General features: G+C 48.1%; 1 protein-coding gene across 3 annotated transcripts in view; it reads left to right on the top strand.

The window, feature by feature from the left end:
• The window catches only part of RABL6 (RAB, member RAS oncogene family like 6), a 58,695-nt gene extending 40,788 nt beyond the window's left edge, over positions 1 to 17,907 (top strand). For all 3 annotated transcript variants that reach the window (XM_056351707.1, XM_056351706.1, XM_056351708.1), the window contains 6 exons: positions 1,631 to 1,796; positions 10,157 to 10,369; positions 11,039 to 11,390; positions 13,245 to 13,416; positions 15,122 to 15,171; positions 15,779 to 17,907. In XM_056351707.1, coding sequence (XP_056207682.1) covers positions 1,631 to 1,796; positions 10,157 to 10,369; positions 11,039 to 11,390; positions 13,245 to 13,416; positions 15,122 to 15,171; positions 15,779 to 15,976 — 1,151 coding nt within the window. In that variant the 3' untranslated portion in view covers positions 15,977 to 17,907. The remainder of the gene's footprint in view (positions 1 to 1,630; positions 1,797 to 10,156; positions 10,370 to 11,038; positions 11,391 to 13,244; positions 13,417 to 15,121; positions 15,172 to 15,778) is intronic.
• Positions 17,908 to 21,810: the final 3,903 nt, after the last annotated feature.

The raw sequence follows: 21,810 nt of genomic DNA, 5'->3' as shown, positions 1-21,810 counted from the left end.
CAGGGCAGAGGCATCGAGGATTTTGTTGCATGTAATTATACTGATCTGGACCTTAATTTGCCTGTCACATTCAGTTTGTTTGCGAAGCTAACTGGAGCTGCAGAGCTGGCACTGCCTGAAAATCGTTAGCATGGCATCGTTTGAATCACCCTTTGGAAATACCTTCCCTCTCAAACTGTCAATCCCTAGAGCTCACAGTAGTCTCAAGACACCCACAGAAAGAAAGGAGGAGGTGCTGGGAACATGGTTTGCAGCTTCAGATATTGAAATCTTTCAGGTTTTTTCACACTGTGCATACAGTGTTCTGCATCCTGACTCTGTTACCAGGTATGACACAGTACACCCATTTCAGTTTCTTTGTGACTTTTCCTACCAAGAAACAAACAAACAATGAGGAGCAAATGTTACAAATCCCTTCTCAATAAAAAACCCGTTGTCATATTGATATGTAAAAAAACCCAGCAAGTGGCCTACTACCAGTGTTAAAATATTTGGATTTTGTGGGTTTTCATTTTTCTTTTCTTTTTTTTAACTCTGTCACTTAGCTTGAGAACTGTTTTAGGCTTGTGACCTGCAGTCCTGGTATCTTAAGGGTGCTTTTTAAGAGGGTTGCAAAATGCAGCTAGGAAAAGCTGATCTGTCAGTGTTGTTAGGTTTATGTAGCATGCCAAAGGTCTGCACCTCTACTGGAACATACCTAGGGACTAGCTAATTGGAAAGCAGTTGAAAAATCACTGTCACAAAGTAATACTTGTTTTTTATATGGGAGCTGCTATTTAAGCTTTCCCTTGAAGTCTTGCAGTAGTAATTCTTTTGGCTGTGCTTTTTCTTACACCAACGCTACTCTATGGCATTAGTAATAGCGTTATTAGTATGCAAAAGTGATCTGAAAGCTGTACTAGTAGAGCAAAATCTAGAAAAAACATACAAATCTTGTTCAACCAAAAGAAAAGAGCCTAGGTGTGAAGTGCAGTCTGGGTAGGAGAAAAAGGTTGAATATCCTGACAAGGTTAATTGCTTTAGGCTTCTTGGTTATGCTAATTTCATGAGTTTTCATCCTGATACCTTGAAGATGGGTAGAGGTGTTTCTACAAATAAGTTACATTAAAGCAAGTCTCTATTTACCATAGCTCTTGAGCTTTTGGTTACATGGGGCATCTAAAAGCACAGTGTGAACAATTCTGCCTTTGACAGTTACAGTTGAAAAAGCAAGAGGAGGTGAGTGGGTGAACTGAACAGTCTGGAAAAGGTAAGAGAACAATGATGGGACATCACACAGGAGCGGTGCACACAGCATAGGTGTAAAACGTGGCTGTGGTGTAGTCAGTCATAGCATTCACTGTAGAGCACAGTGAGCTACCATGCTGGAGAGTTTTTGAGACTATTTAAGAGCCGAGGTCATCCTGGTGCATTTTAAACCATAGCAGCCATGTGTGGTCTGTGAATACCTTCATGCAAAGTTCTGGACTGGTTTGAGTATCCTGTTCATAACCTCTTCCCTCGCTGTGTAGCCAAGGTCCTGCTTTGTGGCTACTGCCACCCTGGCCGGGCAGGGTAGATCTGTAAAGAGCAAATTTTCTGTTTTGTTTGTGGTGAACCCTGTATTTTACAACTGCTGTTATTAATGCAGATCCTGCAGCTGCCACTCCTCCTCCCCGCCCTGAAGCCCCTGCTAAAGTACAGAGCGTGGAGGACTTTGTTCCTGATGACAGTCTGGACCACAGCTTTCTAGAAGACCCAGCCCCACAGAAGGACAAAGGGAAGCCGCAGACGAAACACCGTGTTGATAGTGAAAGGTATGGAAAGGAGGATGGAGGGGGGTCAGGCAGGGATGTATCTGGATGCACAGTCTGCATGAGGAGTCAGGCCTGGCTAACCTGTTGCAACTGTTCAGAAAGTGATTGCGGAGCAATTAGCTGCCCCTAAGCTTTTCTGGCTGTGGTATAGTCAGTCGTAGCCTTCACTGTCTCCCGTTAAATGATACACACTGCTCCCTGGGAATGAGGAACAGCAGTAAAAGCTAGTCATCCCCTTCCCGGTTTTGCTGTCTTGCTTTCATGCTCAGTGTTAAAACCACTGGGTTGGTTTGGGTTCAGGAAGGCATTTCTCTCCTGACCAAATGTGCTGAGACATTTGAGATGTTTTCCTTCTGGAACACAGTGTACTTTGCAGGGATATTGTGTTTTGCCTAATGAATACTTTCCCGCCGCAGAGGCCCAAAGCATGGCCATGCTCATTCGTGGCCTGGCACTGCCGTTTCTGAGGCGTGATAAAGGGGTCTGTGTTTGTTGGGAGACACTTGGGGCCACTCCATGGCTTAATGGGATTCTGGAAAGAAGGATGAGAGAGTCATGCTTCCTTGGGAGTGTCACTGTATGCTTGCCTGCAGATTCCAGAGAAGTTTTAAGGGGTGCCTTTCTTTTTCTCTGTTCATTTCTAATGTTCCTTCCCAGCATTTTCTCTCTAAATTGGAGAGAGATGGATTTGCTGGGTGGCCATATGATTATGGAGATACAGATTCAGTGGATAAGGAATTGGCTGGATGGTCACATTTAGAGGCTAGTAATAGCTCACTGTCCGAATGGAGATCAGTGACAAGTGGTGTCCCTCAGGGGTCCATACTGGAACCGGTACTGTTCAATACCATCATCAGTGGCATAAGACGGTGGGATTGAGTGCACCCTCAGCAAGTTGGCAGATGACACAGGCTGAGTGGTGCAGTTGACAGGCCTGAGGGACAGGATGCCGTCCAGATGGGGACCTGGACAAGCTCAAGGAGTGGGCCCATGTGAACCTCACGAGGTTCAACAAGGCCAAGTACAAGATCCTGTGTCTGGGTCAGGGCAACCTCCAGTACCAACACGGGCTGGGATATGAAGGGACTGAGAGAAGCCCTGCAGGGATGCCCTTGGTGTACCGGTGGATGAAGCGCTGGACATGACTTGGCAATGTGTGCTCACAGCCTGGAAGGCAGTCTGTATCCTGGGCTGCATCACAAGCAGCGTGGCCAGGAGGTTGAGGGAGGTGATTCTGCCCCTCCGCTTGGCTCTGCTGAGAGACCCCCGCACAGTACTGCGTCCAGCTTTGGGGTCCTCAGCACATGCAAGACATGAACCTGTTGGAGCAGGTCCAGAGGAGAGACAGAAAAATGATCAGAGGGCTGCAGCACCTCTCCTGTGAGGACAGGCTGAGGGAGTTGGGGTTGTTCAGCCTGGAGAAGAGAGGGCTCCAGGAGACCTTCCTGTGGGCTTTCAGTACTTAAAGGGGGCTTATAAGAAAGGTGGAGACAGGCTTTTTGGTAGGGTCTGTGGTGACAGAACAAGCAGTAGTGGTTTTAAACTAAAAGAGGGTAGATTCAGACTAGGTATAAGGAAGAATTTTCTTATGAGGGTGGTAAAACACAAAACAGGTTGCCCAGGGAGGTGGTAGATGTCCCATCCCTGGGAACATTCAAGGTCAGGTTGAACAGGACTCTGAGCCACCTGATCTAGTTGAAGAAGTTCCTGCTCATTGCAGGGGGGTTGGACTAGATGACCTTTGAAAGTCCCTTCCAAACCAAATTATTCTATGATCCTGTGATTCTATAATTGTCTTCCAGATGGCAGAGAGCTGTGTATATGCTGTAGGCTGGATTTTCTTTCTATTTTTCCTTCTCTTTTTTTTTTTTTTCTTTTCCTGGCTTTGATGTTTCTTAACCAAAAAAGAAGGGAAAAGGGATTGTGTATGCTGAGCTGCTCAGACAAGAGGATGTGCAGCAAGCTGTCTGAAAGCAGACTGTCACTTAAGAGAAGACCTAAGCATACTCACAGGCTCTGCATCCCTCTGCTTAGAATAGTCCTTGCCTGCTGCCTCTGTCATCAATATGGGATTAACTAGGAGAGTAATTAAATGCTCATACAACTCATCTGTGAACATGGTAGCTTCTGCATCTTTTGACATCTTTGTCGTGATTCAGTGTTCTCTAGTTCAACCACAACTACTTTAAATCATTGCTCTGTGTGAGGCTTGATGCCTTTCTAATGCAGGTCAGCCTGAATCATCATCCCTTGTGATGGTAGAACACGTGGATGTTTTATTAAAAAAGAAAAAAGAAGGAAAGAAAGAAAAAAGTGATGGTTGCTAGAAGCATGCTGGCCTACAAAACATCTTGGTCATGGCTGTGGCTGAGCTGGGATATTTTTCTGTATTTTAACAAGGAATAGGAGAGTCAAGGCTGACCTTCCTGGGGTTTGCTGAAGGACTGGGTCCTGAAGTGCCCTTAGGGCTCTTCAGCTGCGGTTCTTGATGTGGGTAGCAGGCTGGATCTTTAACAAAGGCTTTTCTTCTCCAGAATGTCAGTCATTGGAAGGAAATAGACGTTAAACTATATACAAAAAGCCAAGAATCTCAAACAGTGGTGCAAGAGCCCTGCTCCTTGGCTGTAAAGTTGTCATGCTCTGGCTGCTATGATGCCCTTCTGTGCTCTGTCCCCAGTCTTGGTAGATTTCCATGTGAGCTGGTGGGGACAGAAAGAGGGACACCTTTGAGCATTCACAGAGCACAGAGAGGGCACTTCACAGCTTCATCCTTTGATGAGTGGTAACCATCTGCAGTTAGAACAGCTCTCTTTCCCTAGGAAAAGACCTTGCAGCACATCCCTGCAAATTCAAACGCTCATTACTCTGCTGCAGCTTGGCATCCATGTCTTGCTCTGGTTTCTTATGTAGTTCACACAGTTTTCTTGGTGGTCTGGCAATTTTACCTTCTATTTCTTGCCAAAAAGGGCCTACGACAATAAGCCAGATGTGGTGAAATTCAGAGATGTAGATGTGGTTCTGACCATGACCTGCAATAATTGATTGCCTTCAGGATGCCAATTACTACCCCATGGTGCCCAGGAGCAATGTAAAGGTTCTGTAAGCACTGTCCCTAATAATCAGCTTCTACTGCAGTGGTAGGTTTTTATAGTTGCAACAAAATGTGCTGCTGCAGAAATTTATCTCTGACCTAAAGAACACGAGAGTTACCTTGTGAAACCACTCAAACCTAATGGAGATTTTGTTGGTTTTGAAAAATTAAATATGGGAAGCTGTTTTCCCCTTGCATCTGAGTGAAGAACAAAGCCTCTTTGCCCGTCATTGGGCAGCACTGAAAAGAGCCTGGCTCCATCTTCATTGCGCCTTCCTTCAGTTATTTAAATACATTTATAAAGTCCCCCCAGGCCTTCTCCTCTCTAGACAAGCAGTCCCAGCTGTCATGTGGGAGAGCCTGTCCTCATGTGAGAGATGGTCCAGTCACTTAATCATCTTCATGGCCCTTCATTGGCCTGTCTCCAGTATGCCCATGTCTGTCCTGTACTGAGGAGCACCCAGAACTGGACACAGCACTCCAGATGCGGCCTTACCAGTGCTGAGCAGAGGGGAAGGATCACCTCCGACCTGCTGGCCGCAGCCCAGGATACCACTGGCCTTCTTTGCAGCAGGGGCACCTTGCTGATTATGTTGGCGTTCACCAGGACCCCCAGGCCCTCTTTCGCCAGGCTGCTTTCTAGCTGGGCAGCCCCCAGCATGAACTGATGCCTGGCGTTGTTCCTCCCCAGGTGCGGGACTCTGCATTTCCACTTGCTGAACTTCAGGAGGTTCCTGTTAGACCATTTCTCCAGCTTGACAAGGTCCCTCTGGGTGACAGCATGTCCCTCTGGCACATCAGTCACTCCTCCCAGTCTGGTGTCATCTGCAAACTTGCTGAGGGTATACCATGCCCCATTATCCAGATCATTAATGAAGACGATAAACAGGACTGGGCCCCGTATGACCTCCAACTAGCCTTCATGCCACTGATGACCACCCTCTGGGCACAGCCATTTAGCCAGTTTTCAGTCCGCCTCACTATCTGCTCATCCAGCCTGTACATCAACAGCTTCCTGCAAGGATCTTCTGGGAGATGGTGTCAAAGACCTTAATACAGTTCAGGTATTCACTCTCCTCTCATCTACCAGGCTAGTTATCACATTATAGACTTTTATCAAGTTGATCAAACATGACTTGCCCTTGTCCGGGCTACAGCACCTGGCCAGATTCAATTCCCTTTGGGCTTTAGCTTTCCTGATTTCAGCCCTGGATGCTCAGATGATGTCTCCTTACTCCTCTCAGGTTACCCATCCTTGCATCCACCCCCCCTATGTTTACTTTTTGTGTTTGAGTTTGTCCAAGAGTTCCTTGTTATCCACACAGGACTCCTAGCATTTTTGCCTGACTCCTTATCTGTTCAGATGAACCGCTGTTGAGCTTAGTGGAGGTGATCCGTGCATATTAATCAGCTTTCATGGGCCCTTCCTCCCTCCAGGGCCTGGTCTTAAAAGACTCATCCAGGCAAATCTTTGAAGAGGCCACAGTCTGTTCTCCTGTAGTCCAGCTTGCTCTTTACCCTCCTTCCTGCCCTCAGGATCCTAAACTTCACCAAGGCTGCATTTGACCTTCACCTTCCCAACACGCCCCTCATTTTTTGCGGGTATGAAGTCCACCAAAGCACCTCTCCTTGCTGTCTCCTCTGTCACTCGGAGGAGGAAGCTATCAGTGCACTCCAGGAACCTCTGGGATTGCTTACATCTTGTTGTCCTGTCCCTCCAACATGTATCAGGTTAGTTGAAGTCCATGAGGACCAGGGCATGCAAACATGAGGATGCTCCCATCTTTTTGTAGAGGACCTGATCCATTTGTTCTTCCTGGTCAGGCAGCCTGTGGCAGGCACCCACTGTGGCGTCACCTTCACCTGTCCTCTCCTGAATCCATAAGCTCTCAGTTGGCTCCTCATCCGTCCCCAGGCAGAGCTCCATGCACTCCAGCTGCTCCCTCTCATAGAGGGGAAGAGGGGAAGGTCTTGTTCTTATTGGAAGCAGCATGCTATGCTGTGTAACCGAACTGCTTCCTGAACTCAAGGGTATGTTTACTTTCGTTTGTAAGAACTTGTTTGCTTTTCTGAGCTTCAGAAAGAGGCTGTAAAGTCCGGGATTTCTTGTCCGTTTTGTTGACGTAGGGAATTCTTGATTTTTTTGCAGTGATGTCATGTGACCTTTTCCCGTTCCCTACTGCATAACATCTCTAAACAATGGAGCAAGAGTTGACACAGAGCAGTAATGTTAGAAAAAAGCACTGGTTTTTAAGCGTACTATCAGTGAGGAATGTGCTCATGCCTGTGGAACAAGACTACTCTTGCCCAAAGATCAGACAGCTGCTGAGACTTCCAGCACTTACTGATGTCTCTTTGTTGCGATAGCTAAATCCCAGCACAGATCTGTAGAGGTTAATGGAGTCCTGGGTTTTGTTTAATGGCATGTGATGGTTCTCTAGTTTGCAATAAAGAGAACAGTTTCTTTACCAGTTAATTAGGAAGGCAGTTCCATCTCCCAGTTTGCTGTTTTAGAATTTTATTTGCTGCTCTTTAGCCTGATGCCCTGAACCAGTGCGTATGTGACTGCACTGCAGGAGCTAATCTGGCTCCACATGGGCTCTCCTCTTCCCTCTAGCCCAGTCAGGCTGGCCTAGGTCCAGCGGTGGACTGTAGGTGTCTGGAAGTGAGTTTATGCTGTACCTAACGGTATTCCTGATCTGTCTTCTCAGCATCACTAGACATTTATCCTAAACATTGATTAGATTTCCTTGTCCTTACATCTGAAAGGCTTTGAACTGATTCTTTGCTTTTATGTCACCTGCTATTTATGTAGTTGTACCCAGCTGCACTAGACCAAGCAGGAGAAGCTGAGGACACTGGCTGGTTCACAGTAGAAGACCCCCATCTTGCAGAATACAGGCATGCAGGCTCATCCTGCAGTGTGTGATTCCCTCAGCTTATCTGCTTTATTAAGATTTTGGGGTTTTCCTCTTTCTCTAGGGCAAAAATTGATGTGGCAAGAGGATTCTTTCTGCTCACTGCCCATGGGGCTGGCTCCCCTGGCTGCACGGCAGGGCTGGTGGAACACGGTCAGTCTGGGTTTGAGGCAGTGTTCTCCGGTTGCAGCAGGATTTGTTTCATCACCAGCAGCTATTCTGTGTACGTGACGGAGGACTTACTGGGGAAACCCCAATGTGCTCTTTGATCAGTAGCTCAGACGCAGACCTCAGCAAGCCTAGTCACTTTTGGTGGGTACCTGCGCCTGCAAACACGTTGGCTTAACAGTAACACAGGCTTGGCAGCATTTCAGGTGTTGGAGAGAGTGGTGCAATGTGCTTGTTTTTGCATGCTCTGAATTCCTTCCAGCTGGAACCTCAGGACCACAAGCTGATACTAATTTTGCATTGTCAGACCTTGTTTATACTGCAGCAGTGATTTTCCTGACATATATTCACTGCATTGGTTTGCTCTTAAGCTGTCACTCAACGATTTGTGTGGAAGTTATAGATGGAGGCAGTGTATTCACTGCAAAGGGAAATGACCCACTTTATGCGGGTGTGTGTACACATGTGGATGTTCTGTTCAGACTGGGAATGTTTTAAAGGCTGCAGGTCTTGTGTGGTGTACAGTCAAAGGACAGTGGCAGCAGCCTCCAAAGATCTCCATGCTTAACAGAGCAGTGATTGTTAAAGAAATGTAATGTCAGTAGTTCAGACTAATATTCTGCCATGTTTAGGCTGCAACTCCATTTTCTTTTCAGCACACGTCAAGAGAAAACCCTGCCAGTGCTTCGCAGACCTCGGAAATCACTCACTTGTAATTCCTCCAACCTTGGAGGCTGTTTTGGGCACCAGTTTTCTTCTCCTTTGTGTGAGATGGGCTGTGTGCCTCCTTTCTGGCTTGGTATGAGAGCAGCAGTGTTATGGATGAAGGGGCTCTTCAGCCGCCTGTCTCTGCTTAGCTGGGAGCTGTGCTGTGAGTCCTGAAAGCAGAGGGATCCACACCAAAAGCAGGAGGAGGGAGTGGACGTTAGCTGATCTTAGCACTCTAACCCAGACAAGCATTGGTTGTAATCGCGCTCAATGTGCTGCACCGGTTGTCAAAAGCATGGTGTCCCATATGTCACAAAGAACTCCGTTATCCGTTGGCAGATTGATTAATTCTTGAAAACTAACCTGTAAACAGTAACTAGCCATAAGAAGAGCCAGAGTGAGTAGTACAATCATCCGGACTGGTGCTGGCCATGTGCTAGTTACTGGGAACGCCACATTCTTTCCGATTAAGGATTTCAGGGTTTTGTGATTCCTTTTATGCCTCTGAAATCTAATCTGTTCCAAGCTATAATAATTTTTTTGTCTCTGTGTAAAAATGAAGGCTGTGTTTGTACAATCCATATCAAGTTATTAAAAGGACAGTGAGTATTGTGTATGGTAGGTTATCAGGAAGGAGCTGGGTATCTGTTGTGGATAAAGCAAATAGAATGAGGGAAAGTGATAGGAAGGCTCATCAGCCAAGACTGGGGAAAATACCTGTATTCCTGACATGAGCAAAACCTTCAGAAAGTATTAAAATTGTTGAGTCCTGGGGACATACAGACAAGAATCCTCAGCTAGTATTTTTAGCTCTGAAGCTGTCTATCAGGAGGCCTCTGAACACATAACTGTGTTACATCCAGGGAGTCTGACAGACTCCCAGCTCTAAAAGCGTGTCCTTAAGTTAATTTAATTTGGGGAATGTTAAAGCATGGGTATGATGTCTGGGTAGCTGCCTGCTTCAGGGAGCACCAGAGAAATAGAAATAATTCCAGGAAGCTAATAGCTGCAAGTGAATTCCCATAGTAGTGGCAGTGTATGATCAGGTTTAATTACAAGATGTGGGGATTAGGGCAGGCAGTTCCCACAGTTTAATTGACTGATCCTTGCATGTTGGACTGGGGATGTACTGATAAAGCTGAAGCAACAGGCTGCTCTGTAGTCACCTTTTGCTCACCTTTTCCAGCCGCTTATTTCCAGCCTGAGCAGTAGCAGCTACTGTGTGACACATCCTTCTGGGGCCCATTTTGTCCAGGGTTTGTGCCAGTGCTGCAGCTTGCAGGTCCAGCTTGAACGGGGCAGCAGCTGGGCAGTGTTCAGGGGGAAGGCTGGCAGTGCAGTTGCCCTGGGCTGAGGGACATTGACCCTGAAGTTGGCTGGAGAAACTAGGCAAGCGGCAGTCTGCTTTCAGGGGGAAGCATGTCTGTCCTAGCACATCCGAAGGATGCTGTGTCTGATCGTCGTCTATTTTGCAGCGATGGAGAGGTGCCCGGGGGGAACCCTATGGTGGCAGGTTTCCAAGACGACCTGGATCTGGATGACAAAATCCCCAGCAGACCCATACTGGCAACAGAACGGGTGCCCAGCAAGAATGTCACCCTTTCCAGTGAGGAGGAGGAAGAGGTGAAGGACTCTAAGGTTGTACTCATACCTAATGAAGACATCAGCACGGAGCAAGAAAAAAAAAGGTACAAAGGACAGCCTGAAGTGGGGGTTGTGCTGGCAAACTTGGGCCTTTTCTGGGTCCTGACATTGACAGCTGTGTGGGTTCTGGAAAATCTTGGTGCCTCCATCAGCCTGTTCCTTCAGCTGTAAACTGGGGCTGTATTTACTTAGGGGTGACTGTTTTACGCAGTGTTTTCTGCACCGCACCTCGGCAGGGTGCCTTTGAGCACCGTGCTGCCATGAAATGCCATGGTACATTTCTGCTTGGGAATTGGCCCAGCCTTTCTCTCAAGTTTGAACAAGAGGCTGTAACTGAGCGCTCGAACAGACGTTCATAGCGGTGTGAGAAGGACAGAGGAGTCGAGCCTTGTGGTGAAGGGAGTGGGTGTCATTCACCACACCCTGTGCTGGAGAACAATCAACTGGATCATGTACTCCGTGTACCACATCCTGCGGGTGACAGTCAGGTGCGGCCCACTGGCGCAGGCACCGTACGTCAGCATCCCCAGGGACACGAGGGTTGTCTTCAGCCTCTGAGTGGTGTGTGACCACACACCCCAGGATGGACTGTCACTCCTGTTGAGATACACATTGCAGTTCTTGAGACAGCCTCAGCTATTAATTGGTCATTATGCTTTGCTTTACAGAGCGGGTGTGGACAGGCTCTGACAACTTGGTTTTTTTCTTCTCAGGTCTTCCAGAAATTCTCTGAAACCCCAGAGTGAAGCAATTTTGACCAAAGCAACTGACCTGAAGCCTCCTGACAGTTTACCTCCACGTTCTGGGTCCGAAAGAAACAGCAGCAGCAAGGTCAGCGCTAGCCTGCCAGCTGCTGCCGCCGCTGCCACCCCAGCAGCGACCCAGGCCCCAAAGACCACTTCCCAAAGCAAAGGACATGCTCTCAAGCAGAAAGTGGTCAAAGAGGAAAAGCCTGAGGAGTCTGACAGTGATCAAGAGGGACCAATAGCTACTCAGATGCTCTCATTTGTTATGGATGACCCAGACTTTGAAAGTGAGGATTCTGACAGCCAGAAGAAGAAAATGGTAAATAACATGCATGAATCGCTGTGCACTGCTGTGAAGCTGAGCTTGAAGTGTTGAGGCATCTCACTGAGCAGAGGTTTCATCTGCTCTCCCATCTCTCAGCATCAATCGCAACAAGTCAGGTGCTAAGCAACCTGAAGAGATTGATAAAAGGACAAACCCACTAATGCTCTAATTGTCGAAGCCACGTGGCAAGAAAGTTTGTGCTTATGGGTTTTAATGTGCTGTTTGTTCTCAGTAAGTCCAAAGCATGGTCAGTCCAGCAGCATGAAAGGTATGAAACACAAATACCGTCTACCAAATATACTAACGAAATACAAAGCTGATGGTTTTTCACCCAAAGTTTAACATGTAGAAGTGTGTGCGTGCCAGGGAGAGTGAGATCCCTACAGTCAATCCAGCAATCAAAAGGCCATAACAAAACTTGCTTGACAAAGCTTCTTACTGGAGTAGGAGAATCTGCCTGAGAAGGACTTTCCATATAGCCAGGGGAGCTGTAACGTCTGTGACATGCAGCACGTGGGAAGCTGCTCAGTGCTCAAACACCCGGCGCAGCTGGAGTCCCTTCTGCACCTGTCATGTAGTAAAGGTGGAGAAAACACAGGTGTCTTCTCCGGGCTGGTAGGAACTTTGTGCTGTGACTCCAGATATCCCACATTTCAGAGATCTGTACTTGCAGCCAGCAGAGCAGTCTCTAGAAATTGCTAACTGTGATTGGGATGGGCAGTTGCTGTTCAGGGGTACTCCTGGTGTCTGGGTTAGCTGGTGTTCAGAAGTGTTTGATGTGTTTGCATCATTCCAGAATCCTGCAGAAAGGACTGTTGTCCCAGTTTCTTTGACCTTGCCTATGTGTCATGTTGTTTATGAAATAATTTTCCATTTGTTTAGTATTTTCAGTACACGCTTTTCTTGACACTTCAATATGAAAGCAAAAGTATTTGGAGCAACTTTACTTCTCTTAGCATGCAGTGATGAGAAGCAGGATTTGTGAGGGCTGTTACCATTGCAACAGTGTCAGGGAGATGCGCCACAGCTTGTGAATGCTTTTCAACTGCAAGGTTTACTGGTCAGGCAAAGCCGTAAAAACCACCATTAGCAGGGAGAAGGGGAGCATTGCCTAGATGAGCAGCAGAGCAAGGCTGTGTTTGGTCAGTACGGACGATATAAAAAAAGGGTGGTTAACAAATTCTGGAGAGGATCGGTTGGCAGGTATCAGAAGGTCATTAAACTTCATTTCCATTCCCATCGTGCAGAGACGGGGTTTTGGGGTTGATATCCAGTCTCTGCAGCATCCTGGGGTTTAGCCCACATTGAAGGGGCAAGTTTGCCCCGGGAGCACGTTCCCTTTTGACTCAGTGAAGGAGTTACTCTGCAAACACAGCCCACTTCCTTGGCCCTGCTGCATGGTGCCTCTGGTACGTGAGACTCCACAGAGCTACACAGCAAAAAGCTTTTGTCTGTCAGGTCTGGAGCTGAGTTTTCAGCTTATTGGATTTGATTTTCCCCAAAACAGAGGTGCCTGCCCAGGGCAGTTAGAGGCTGGTGCTGTTGAGCTAACGCAGTTGAAGGTCTCATTTAATCCCTTTACATCAGGAATTTGATTTTGGTAGCATGAATGCTAAGTTATCAGGGCACACTTTCCAGTACCAGTGCTACTGAGGCATTTTACTGAGGCAAGAAATAAATAGAGCTTATAAAATCAAGAGCATTGATTTCCAGGCAGTAACAGTTCGGTTTAGCTACCATTTCCTTCCCTCCTCCCCACCTGCGAACATCTGACGTCTTTGTGTAGAAAATGCTTAAAGATTTTGGTTGAAAGATTTGTCGGTGTTGTATGCCTGTTCTTGTCTCTAGGATGAATTCCCAGTCAGGGAAGATCTCTCTGAAATATCTGATGACGATACCTCGTTGGCAAAGCCACCCCAACCTGTGAAATCAACGGTCCACTCCTTTAAACTGAAAAATGACTCAGATCTCTTTGGTTTGGGTTTGGAAGAAACTGGTCCCAAGGAGAGCAGTGAGGAAGGTAAAGGTCACACCTTATTTCCACTCTTGCTGATTTTGTTAGGCATCGTGTTTTTTTCCAAAATAGTTCCAGGGTGTAAGCAAACCAATTTGCACTAAATAAAATACCCTATGACTTCATGCAGTGCCCTGTGTGAGTTTTTAATGCAGTTTAACACAGCATAAACAACTTTCTTTTAAGTTTTTCCCCGTGGGGAGGTGGGGAGCTTGGCTTGTCTGTGACATCAGCCATGTATTATTTTTGTCCCAGCTGGAAGCAGGAGCACATCTTTCACAGGCTGCTTCTGTACAAGGCTTCCTGCTTGTCTTGCATGCCTGGGAAGTGGTGCTCAGCATTGCAGTGCCCACTCCCTCAAGAATTTGGATAACCTTCCAACTTGCTCCTCTGTTTTTGGGAAAGGTGAAGTGGGGTTCTGACCACAACCTAAGCATTCCTCAAGCTCCCCCCACCCCGATCCCCTGAGGGAACATACCTTACTCACACAGATAATTTCTGCTGCCTTGGCATTGCTGCAAAACAACTTCCTATATATCTGCCCCCAGTGTCACCATGAAAGATGGGAAGTTAAAGGCTTACAGGGCGCAAAAGCTGTAAGCAGCGCTAAAAGAGAGATATCTTTGAATAGCTATTCCAAAAGTGTAAGCAAGGTGTCACAGGCTACGATGGCTTCATCGGCTTGTCGCTTTGAGTTGCTGAACAGCACAGCTTGAAATAGCAAGTGCATCTGCAGAGGCCCAGGTCAATAATTTAACTTCAGTTTAGCATCTTTAATAATTCAACGTGGGTTCTTCCTGTCTCCTTTTTCTGGGATAAATATAAAAACATATCTTGGTAGTCAGTCAGTTGGAGCTTGACCGGCAATTGGGCTTCTCCGTGGCTGACTTGTATTTACAGATCAGCTGAGGAAAGAAGAGTGCGTAGGTAGCATTGACAATCGAATACCACGTGTGGAACATGGTACAGTTATAAAGTTCCTGTGAAACAGCCAAGTAGATGCTCTCCTGTTCGAGGTTTTGTGCAAAGGCAGTGGCCATTCAGCAAAGTCAGCAGCCACAATTAACTTGGGACAAATGTTTTGATGTGATGGATGCTGGGACTCATTTGATACCGTCAAAGTAGCCACCCCTGTAGAGCAGCACTGGTGCTTTGGCCTCGTAATACAATGTCCATGTGCAGTTTGAGTAACAGTGAGTGCTAGGCTGTCAGGGTGCTCCCATCTGCTGGCACCGTGTCCTGAATGGGCCTTCCATCACTAGCTCAACTCGCAGAAGCACAAACCGTGCCTGGTGGGATTTCCATTTGCCCTGGAATATTTAGTGGTCAGAGAGAAATTGTTCCCAGGAGCTTTTCTTCAGTTCTGGAAATAATAAGCTGGTCCCCAATTTGACCTTTGGACCAGTTTATAGAGCTGGTCTCTGTATTTGTTTCTTGGTAGCTGTGAAGACAGTGAACGCCCAGGCCAGCGTTCATAACACAGAATAATGTAGATAATAATTTAACTTGTTGTATATGGTTAAGTTAGAGTGTGACTGATGGGGCCTCTGTTGGTTTCTGAAGAGGGGCAGTTTGTCCTGAGGTGGTGGGATTGCCTTTGCACAGGGCTCCAGGATGGAGCGTTTTGTTCCCAGAAATCAGGACAGGGCAGGATTGCATCTCTTACACTTTAAATTGATTTTTAAAAAATGTTGTTTTTTTGTTTGAACAGATAAACAACCTTCTAAGGAGAAAAAGAAGAAGAAAAAGAAAAGCAAAGAGGTACTATTTAATTATTGAGAGCTATCTGCCATATTATCTACCAGCCAAGGAGAGGGGTGGCCTTCTACAGTGTACTCTGTGTACCTGGTGGACTTCCTTCCATTCTGGCATCCTATGGCTGGATCTGTGCCTTCTAGGCTCTGCAGACCACAAAGTTTAAAAGCAAGCTTTTAGAACAGTTGAATTTTGAAAAAGCAGTGTGTGAGTTTATACAATATAGGATTAAATAGAGCAGTGCATCTCTGCTGGGCTGAGTCTGTTGATAGCACCATGACTTTTTCCCAGCAAAGAGGTGTCCCTGACAGACCTAATCTCAGAGGCAGCGAGGGAAGTCTGCAGGAGGCTTTGTCTTTGACATTTCTGCCTGTCCAATACTGTGGTATGGTCAGGCACAAACTGCCTGACAGACTATGTATAAACCAGATGGTCTTTCCTCTCTTCTGTCCAAACTCACAGAAGGGTCTTCTGGAATTAAATCCAAGCCAGTCTTGGTAGTAGATGCTTTGCCCTAAGTAAGGTTCCCGTCGGAGCCAAGTTTCAGGACCGTATATGCAGGGTTACTGGCACGTTCAGAGGATTTACTAATAAAAATTTTCTCATTTTGTAGGAGGAGGAGAAGTCTGCGAAAAAGAAGAGCAAACACAAGAAGAGCAAAGAGAAGGAGGACAGCAAAGAGGAGAAAAAGAAAAAGAAAAAGAAGAGCAAGGAGAAAAGCAGTGAGATAGATGAACTTGAGGCTTTTCTTGGAGGAGGAGGAGCCAGCATGAGCAAGCCGCGAGGAGGTGGGGACTATGAGGAGCTTTAGGCTGGCTGCATGTGTGTGCAGCGGACTCTTCTATCGTGGCTGTCTCCATCTTTTCTTACAAGTCACACCAGGACAGGTGCAGATGTGTAAAGCTTTGGCTGTTTGCCGTATATTCTTTCAAAACAGAGCTGGCAAAACAAAAGCTTTACATCTGTCTGTGCTGTTCTGGTGCATTTGTTACACAAAGAAAATCCAGCTGAGATGTACTTGAGTAAGGGGGAGGTTCAGGGAACAGTTCCCAGGCCCGCTTCCAGGCTGTTGTTTTTTCTCCTTCCAGAGATGCCCTGTTGGGTAGCTGGCAGGTTGTGGGAGGCAAAGGGGGCCTGTCTCCTGCTCTGCCCCTGCTATATTCCTCTCCTACATGCCTGAAATTCCTGTCTTGTTAAGAGGAGTGCAACAAAACATGCCGCATGAATGCATCGTGCTCGCCTGTCTCAAGTCTTTAACTTTTTATCCTTCCTATTTTTTTAATGAGAAAGGTAGTATTGGCCATTGCTCCACCCAGCAGTTGATGAGCTTTAAATCGAGCAGATCATGCTATGGTACAGCTCTCTAAAACAGCAGCCACAGGGCCAGAGTGAGAGAGAGTGTGTGTGATTTTTGGAGTCCTTTGAACGGGACCTTTCTGCGCAGCAGCTTAATTAGCACTCACTGGTGCTGCTGTTGGAATTCATGAAGCCCCATTGACTTCCGTGGCCCCAGTGTCTCAGACACTACACGTAAGCTGCTATGCAGTTTGGGAAAACAATGCAAAGTGCAAATCTAACCTGAAAAAGAGAGAGAAAAATCAGTGCTTTTCTGCATTTCCCACCCTTGAATTTGCATATACTAGAATCCCCTCCCTTTAGTACCTCTCAGGGACATGACTTTCGTGTGGAAATGAAGATATCCAGAGCTTCAGGACTGTCAGCAGGGAAGTGTTAGCATGGCAAGGCATTTGCTTCTCAGGCATTTTACAGTCACGCTGTAAAACACTGGCTGCCCCTCTATACCAAGAGGGACAACCGCTGTAGCCCAGACAGCATCCTTCCTGGTCCCGCTTCTGTCGATACTGCCGCCGTGTTTCCTGGGCCAAGCCTCCCAGCAGCCATCACGCTGCCTTTCCCTGCCCCAAGTGGAGAGCGTCCTCCTACCCCATGAGTTTGGGAAGCCTTTTGGTTTTTGTTTTGAACTTCAACCGGTGGATTAGTACCTGCTCAGCAGCATCGGTTGCCGTTGGATAGGCACTACAGGCCAGCCCTTCGCACTTGTCTGTGTCTCAGTGAGCAGCCCCTGTGCTGGATGGAGCTTGTTAGTTCTCTGTACTCCCTTCTGGTTTGGTTCTGGTGTCCCTTTCACAGCTCGGATGGTGAAGCTCCCTCCAGGTTCTGTGCATTATGTTGCTCTGTTGCTTGCAGGTTGATTTGAGGTTTGGTTTTGTTCTCCCTCTCCCCTTTTTGTTGTAAAATGTCAACCATGAAACCTGGGGTTTCCTTCTACATCCCTATAAAGCAATGTGTTCTTTTGATCCATTATCCCCTCCAGAGTCGTCTTGACCAGCAGGCAGTTACCTGCTCCATTTTTCTTTTTCTTTCCCCAAGCCCCCAAATGCACTTGTAACTGTTTCTCTATAAAACTGGGTTTTCTGCTGCATGAGCAGTATATTGTTCAGGTCTGTTTGCCGTTAGCATTTGCCTACTTCTCTGAGCATTGCTACATTTCATGTGACACTTGCATGGGACAGTTCAAACTTTGCACATCTGGGCAGGAAAAAGTGGACTGGGACGTGAATGGTTTGCGGTCTCTTGCGAAAAAGCAGGCTGGTGTTCAAACTTCAGCTGGCTGCGTTCCTGAAAGTGCTTCTGTTCTGTGAAGATTTTGGGTCATGTTCCATTTTGCATTGAAAAAAAAACTGGTACAATCCATTCTGACTATAAAGCTCTGTTGTACAACTGCCTCTGCACATCTTCTTCTCCACCACAAGCATATCTGCCTGGGCTTGGGAGCTGTGTGTCCCTCCAGAACTGTTTCACAGAAGGACATCCCACTGCCCCCCTTCCTCATGCTGTTGCATTCTTGCACTTCACGGAACAGGGCGCTAAATTAAAAACAGTGTAAAAAAAGAAAGTTGAACGTAAAATACCTGAGTTCTTTCCCCAAAACGGAAATCTGTCCTGAGAAAGCTGTTGTTTTCACACAGCATAAGGGAGATGGCGTTTTTGTTCAGCTCTGCTTCCTTGCGAATGCAGCTCTTGGTGAGCAGAAGGCTGTACAGGCGCCGAGTCCCCTGGAAACACTGATGTTGGCATTGGTTTGTCTTTCACCCGGGCCAGATTTGACCACCGTAGGAGCCTTTACACTCCCTGTGGCTCGTGTTCCTTGTCAACACAAGGAGCTGAGGCAAAAAGAAGGAAAGATGAGTCATTGTGCTCCAAAATACTCCTTTAAAAGAGAAAAAGCAGATGTGAGGGTTCTCTCTACTTACACTAAAGCCCTGGGAGGGTCTGTGGCATGTTTTTGCTTTGGCAGCAAGACCAGAGAAATCCCACCCTGTGGGTGAAGCGGGAGCGTGGAAGGGAACAGCAGCAAAAAGGTGCTTTTTAGACTTCAATTTTTCCCTTTTTCAGGGAATGCTGAACTGGTCAGGGGTGTAGCATGAGGTGTATTCCGGTGCCAGCAAGCGTGAGTGAGGGGAGAAAGAAATAGCCCTTGTCAGAGCTGGGCTCTCCCGTGCCCAGTCTTTCAAATAAGCTAAATATAAAAAGTATGTGTACGTGCCTGTCATTCTGGGGAAGCTTCTGCAGGATCACATCGATATAAATAGTTCTGTGAGCATCTCTAGAGGTACCAGTGCATTTGCTTTTGGGTTTATCAGTCGTCCAAAAAAACCTCAAGAGCTTGAGGCTTGAGGAGCTGCAATTTCTTGCAGTTAACACTGTCCAGAGCTGCCTGCTATACAAGGTCTCGGTTAGTTTAGAGCAGCAGGAGGGAGAAGTGCAAATATCTCGCGGCATTTGTAGCCAGCCAGCTGGGCCTGGTTCCCAAACGCAGCAAGGGGAGCCCTGTCCTGGGGGGCTGCTGGAGGCACGCATCTGAAAGCCATGCTGCTCGCTCCCCTGCCTCCACACCGCTGGCTGGTTGAGGTCCGCAGGGCCCTCAGCCATGATACCATTGCATCTTGGCTTCCGCTGTGCCAGCGTGAGGCCGGAGCATTCATCGTAAGTCATGAGAGGTAACTGCCAGGCCCCCTGTTCCCACCCGCTGTGTCTTCTCAGCCGGGATCACTTAGCTGCTGACCGAGCCTCTGCGGCGTGCGGTACCAGAGCTGCATGATGAGCAGCCTCCATTTGCTCGAGCATCGGGCTGGTCTGGCAGCCCTCCAGGGGGAGAGGAGACTGGTCTGCAGGAGTCTGTCTGTCTGCTTTGCGGGCAGCATGTGTAGTATCCCAGCTGGGAGAGCCAGGGCTGTGATGCTGACCAGAGACACGAACGGGAGCTGTGCGCCCAGCATTTATTTTGGGGAGCGTTCCTTGCTGTACCTGTCCCTGGAGTGGGACAATCCAGCATGACAGCAGCTCCTGTCACTTGGCAACTCCTGGCGTGTGACTTGATGCAGCTGCTGCGACAAGATGTGGGTGAAGTCATCCTCCGAGAGCAGGCGGGCGGTTTGATCTCCGCAGGCTTCACAGCGTGCCTTCTATGCTGGCATCCCCATGGCTCCCCAGCTGGGAGCAGATTTTAGCAAGACCTTCCAGCTCAACTGCACCCGAGTGGCGTGGAGCTGTCTGATTCCTCTGTATGGATTGTGCTTGTACATCCTCTCCCCAAGGATTCCTCCTGTGCAAAGGCAGCACGCTCACAGCATCTTTCTCCCTCATGGCCCAGGTCTCCTTAGCACAGGTGCCCATCCCTGCTTGCTAAATCTCTTGCTTGTGTTAATCTGTGTTAGTGGCTGTCACAGAACTCATTCCTGCAAGAGAATCAAGCTGCTTAGCACTGCTGCTGAGCTGCGTACCCTACCCCTGCGTGGCACAGCCTGTGCCGAAAGGGCCACGTCTCCTGATGCTCAACGTATGGCTTCCTCCAGCCCCTTGTCAAGACACCAGGTAGAGGAACAGCACAAGGACGGACTGACAGTCCTTGCAGCTGCCACCACCCCCGGACTAGTTCAGTTTTCAGCATCCCTGCGGAAAGCTGTCCATCAGCCTTCTGCCCTGAGGCTCAGGAGCTGTCTCATAATTGTCGTCCAGATTTATTCCTGGCCAATTTATGCTTATTTGTTCCTTTGCCAGCACTGTTGTTTAAATACTGCTCCCCCCTCCTAGCCCTGTGCAGACGGGGCTCCTATCCCTGCTCTGCTTTCGTTGTGCTGGACAGGCTGTCCCCCGGCTGTGCTAGCAGCCGTCCTTGGCACCGGCTCCCCTTTGAGTTCATCTTTCTGTGGCCGTGCCAGTCCAGGTGAGGTCATGCCAGGGCTAGAACTTAATAATCCTGTACAATACATCTCCTGCTGCACCTTGTGATGGGGCTGGCCTTTTTCACAGCTGTGTCCTGCTGGGGACTTGCAGCTAGCAGCCAGCTCACCGGTGCACCAGGTCTTCAGCATTCCCCATGATTTACGACAAGGGCCTCATGCAAGGAGCGCAGCAATCCTGCCCTTTGAGAAATTTGGCTTCACCCTATTTCTGTTGCTCCTGTAAGGTCATAACAAGTTTTTCCCTGGCTTACCAAGGCCCAGGGTGGGAATTTGCTTCTTTCCCTCCAGCAGCGAACGCGAAAAGGCTATTGAAACTTGGGTTTTAGCAGGATACAAAAGTAATGTGGTAACTGAAAAGGTGCTTTTGGAGGAGACCTGCTCTGTGAGCAGCCACAGGCTCCTGGAGGTGCTGTGGGGCCAGACAAACACCTGGGCTGCAGCAAGCCCAGGCCAGGCCAGGCAGAGCTGAAGGGAGGGCAGCGAGCAGGCAGGTGACTGGGCTGGGGACAAGATGTCTAATGTGTGTGTGCTGCCTGCAGCTTCCCTGCAGTCAAGGGTCTTGCTTCTTGGAGAGGCCGTAGTGCTTGCCTGTCCTTCTGGGATGCCCGTGAGCTTGCAAATGAGTGATTCTGGGGAAATCCCGCAGTAGGATGGGCTTAGGGACCAGTTGCTGTAACCTAGCAACAGTCTCAATCATGGCATAATGTAATTAATCCAGTGTTGGCTCTGTCTGCTGCTTAAAAATACCAGGGCAAGTAGTTGAGCCTTTTTAACTTGTGGGTTTGCCTCCAAAACAAGTCTTCAGCATCTCAGGCATGTCATGTGAGCATGGGGTGGCTCACGGTGAGCATCCAGTCTTCAACTTTCAACCACTTCACAGGGAAGTTGCTGAGCAAAGGGAAATAATCCCCTGACACCTTCCGAGAGATGTGGTGGCCGAAGCCCGGGGGTCCCGTAGGTTCAGGCAGACCTTGGTCAGGTGAAATGTGGCGTAGCTGGCTGAAGCTGCAGGTTCAGGCACAGAGCAGCCTGTGGAAAGCCAGAGCACCGTTATGAGTTAAAGCAGGAGGTGTTACCTGTACACACGTGTGCTCTGCTCGGAGCTGTGTGCAGGATGCTGCCGTGGGGCAGCCAGCCAGCCTGGGAACCCAGAAAGCTCCTGGTTATCTCCAAACTGTTGGCAGGTTCTGCTTTACGGTGGGAACAAGGAGGGGAAGCAGTAGTGTGGCTTTCCATCACCACAGAGGTGAGATGAGAGGATGAGGAGGGGGAAGCTGTGTCTCCTGGTGACAGGGGACACCTGAGAGATGCCAGTCTCCCCTCTTCAGCATGCTTCTCCCTGCTCCAGGATAGCATGTGTCGGCATGGTGGAAGCTCT

This window comes from Falco biarmicus, chromosome 9, assembly GCF_023638135.1.
Source record: "Falco biarmicus isolate bFalBia1 chromosome 9, bFalBia1.pri, whole genome shotgun sequence".
NCBI classification, from domain to species: domain Eukaryota; kingdom Metazoa; phylum Chordata; class Aves; order Falconiformes; family Falconidae; genus Falco; species Falco biarmicus.
The sequence above is the reverse complement of the archived record's forward strand: the minus strand, read 5'-3'. Positions and strand labels throughout refer to the sequence as shown.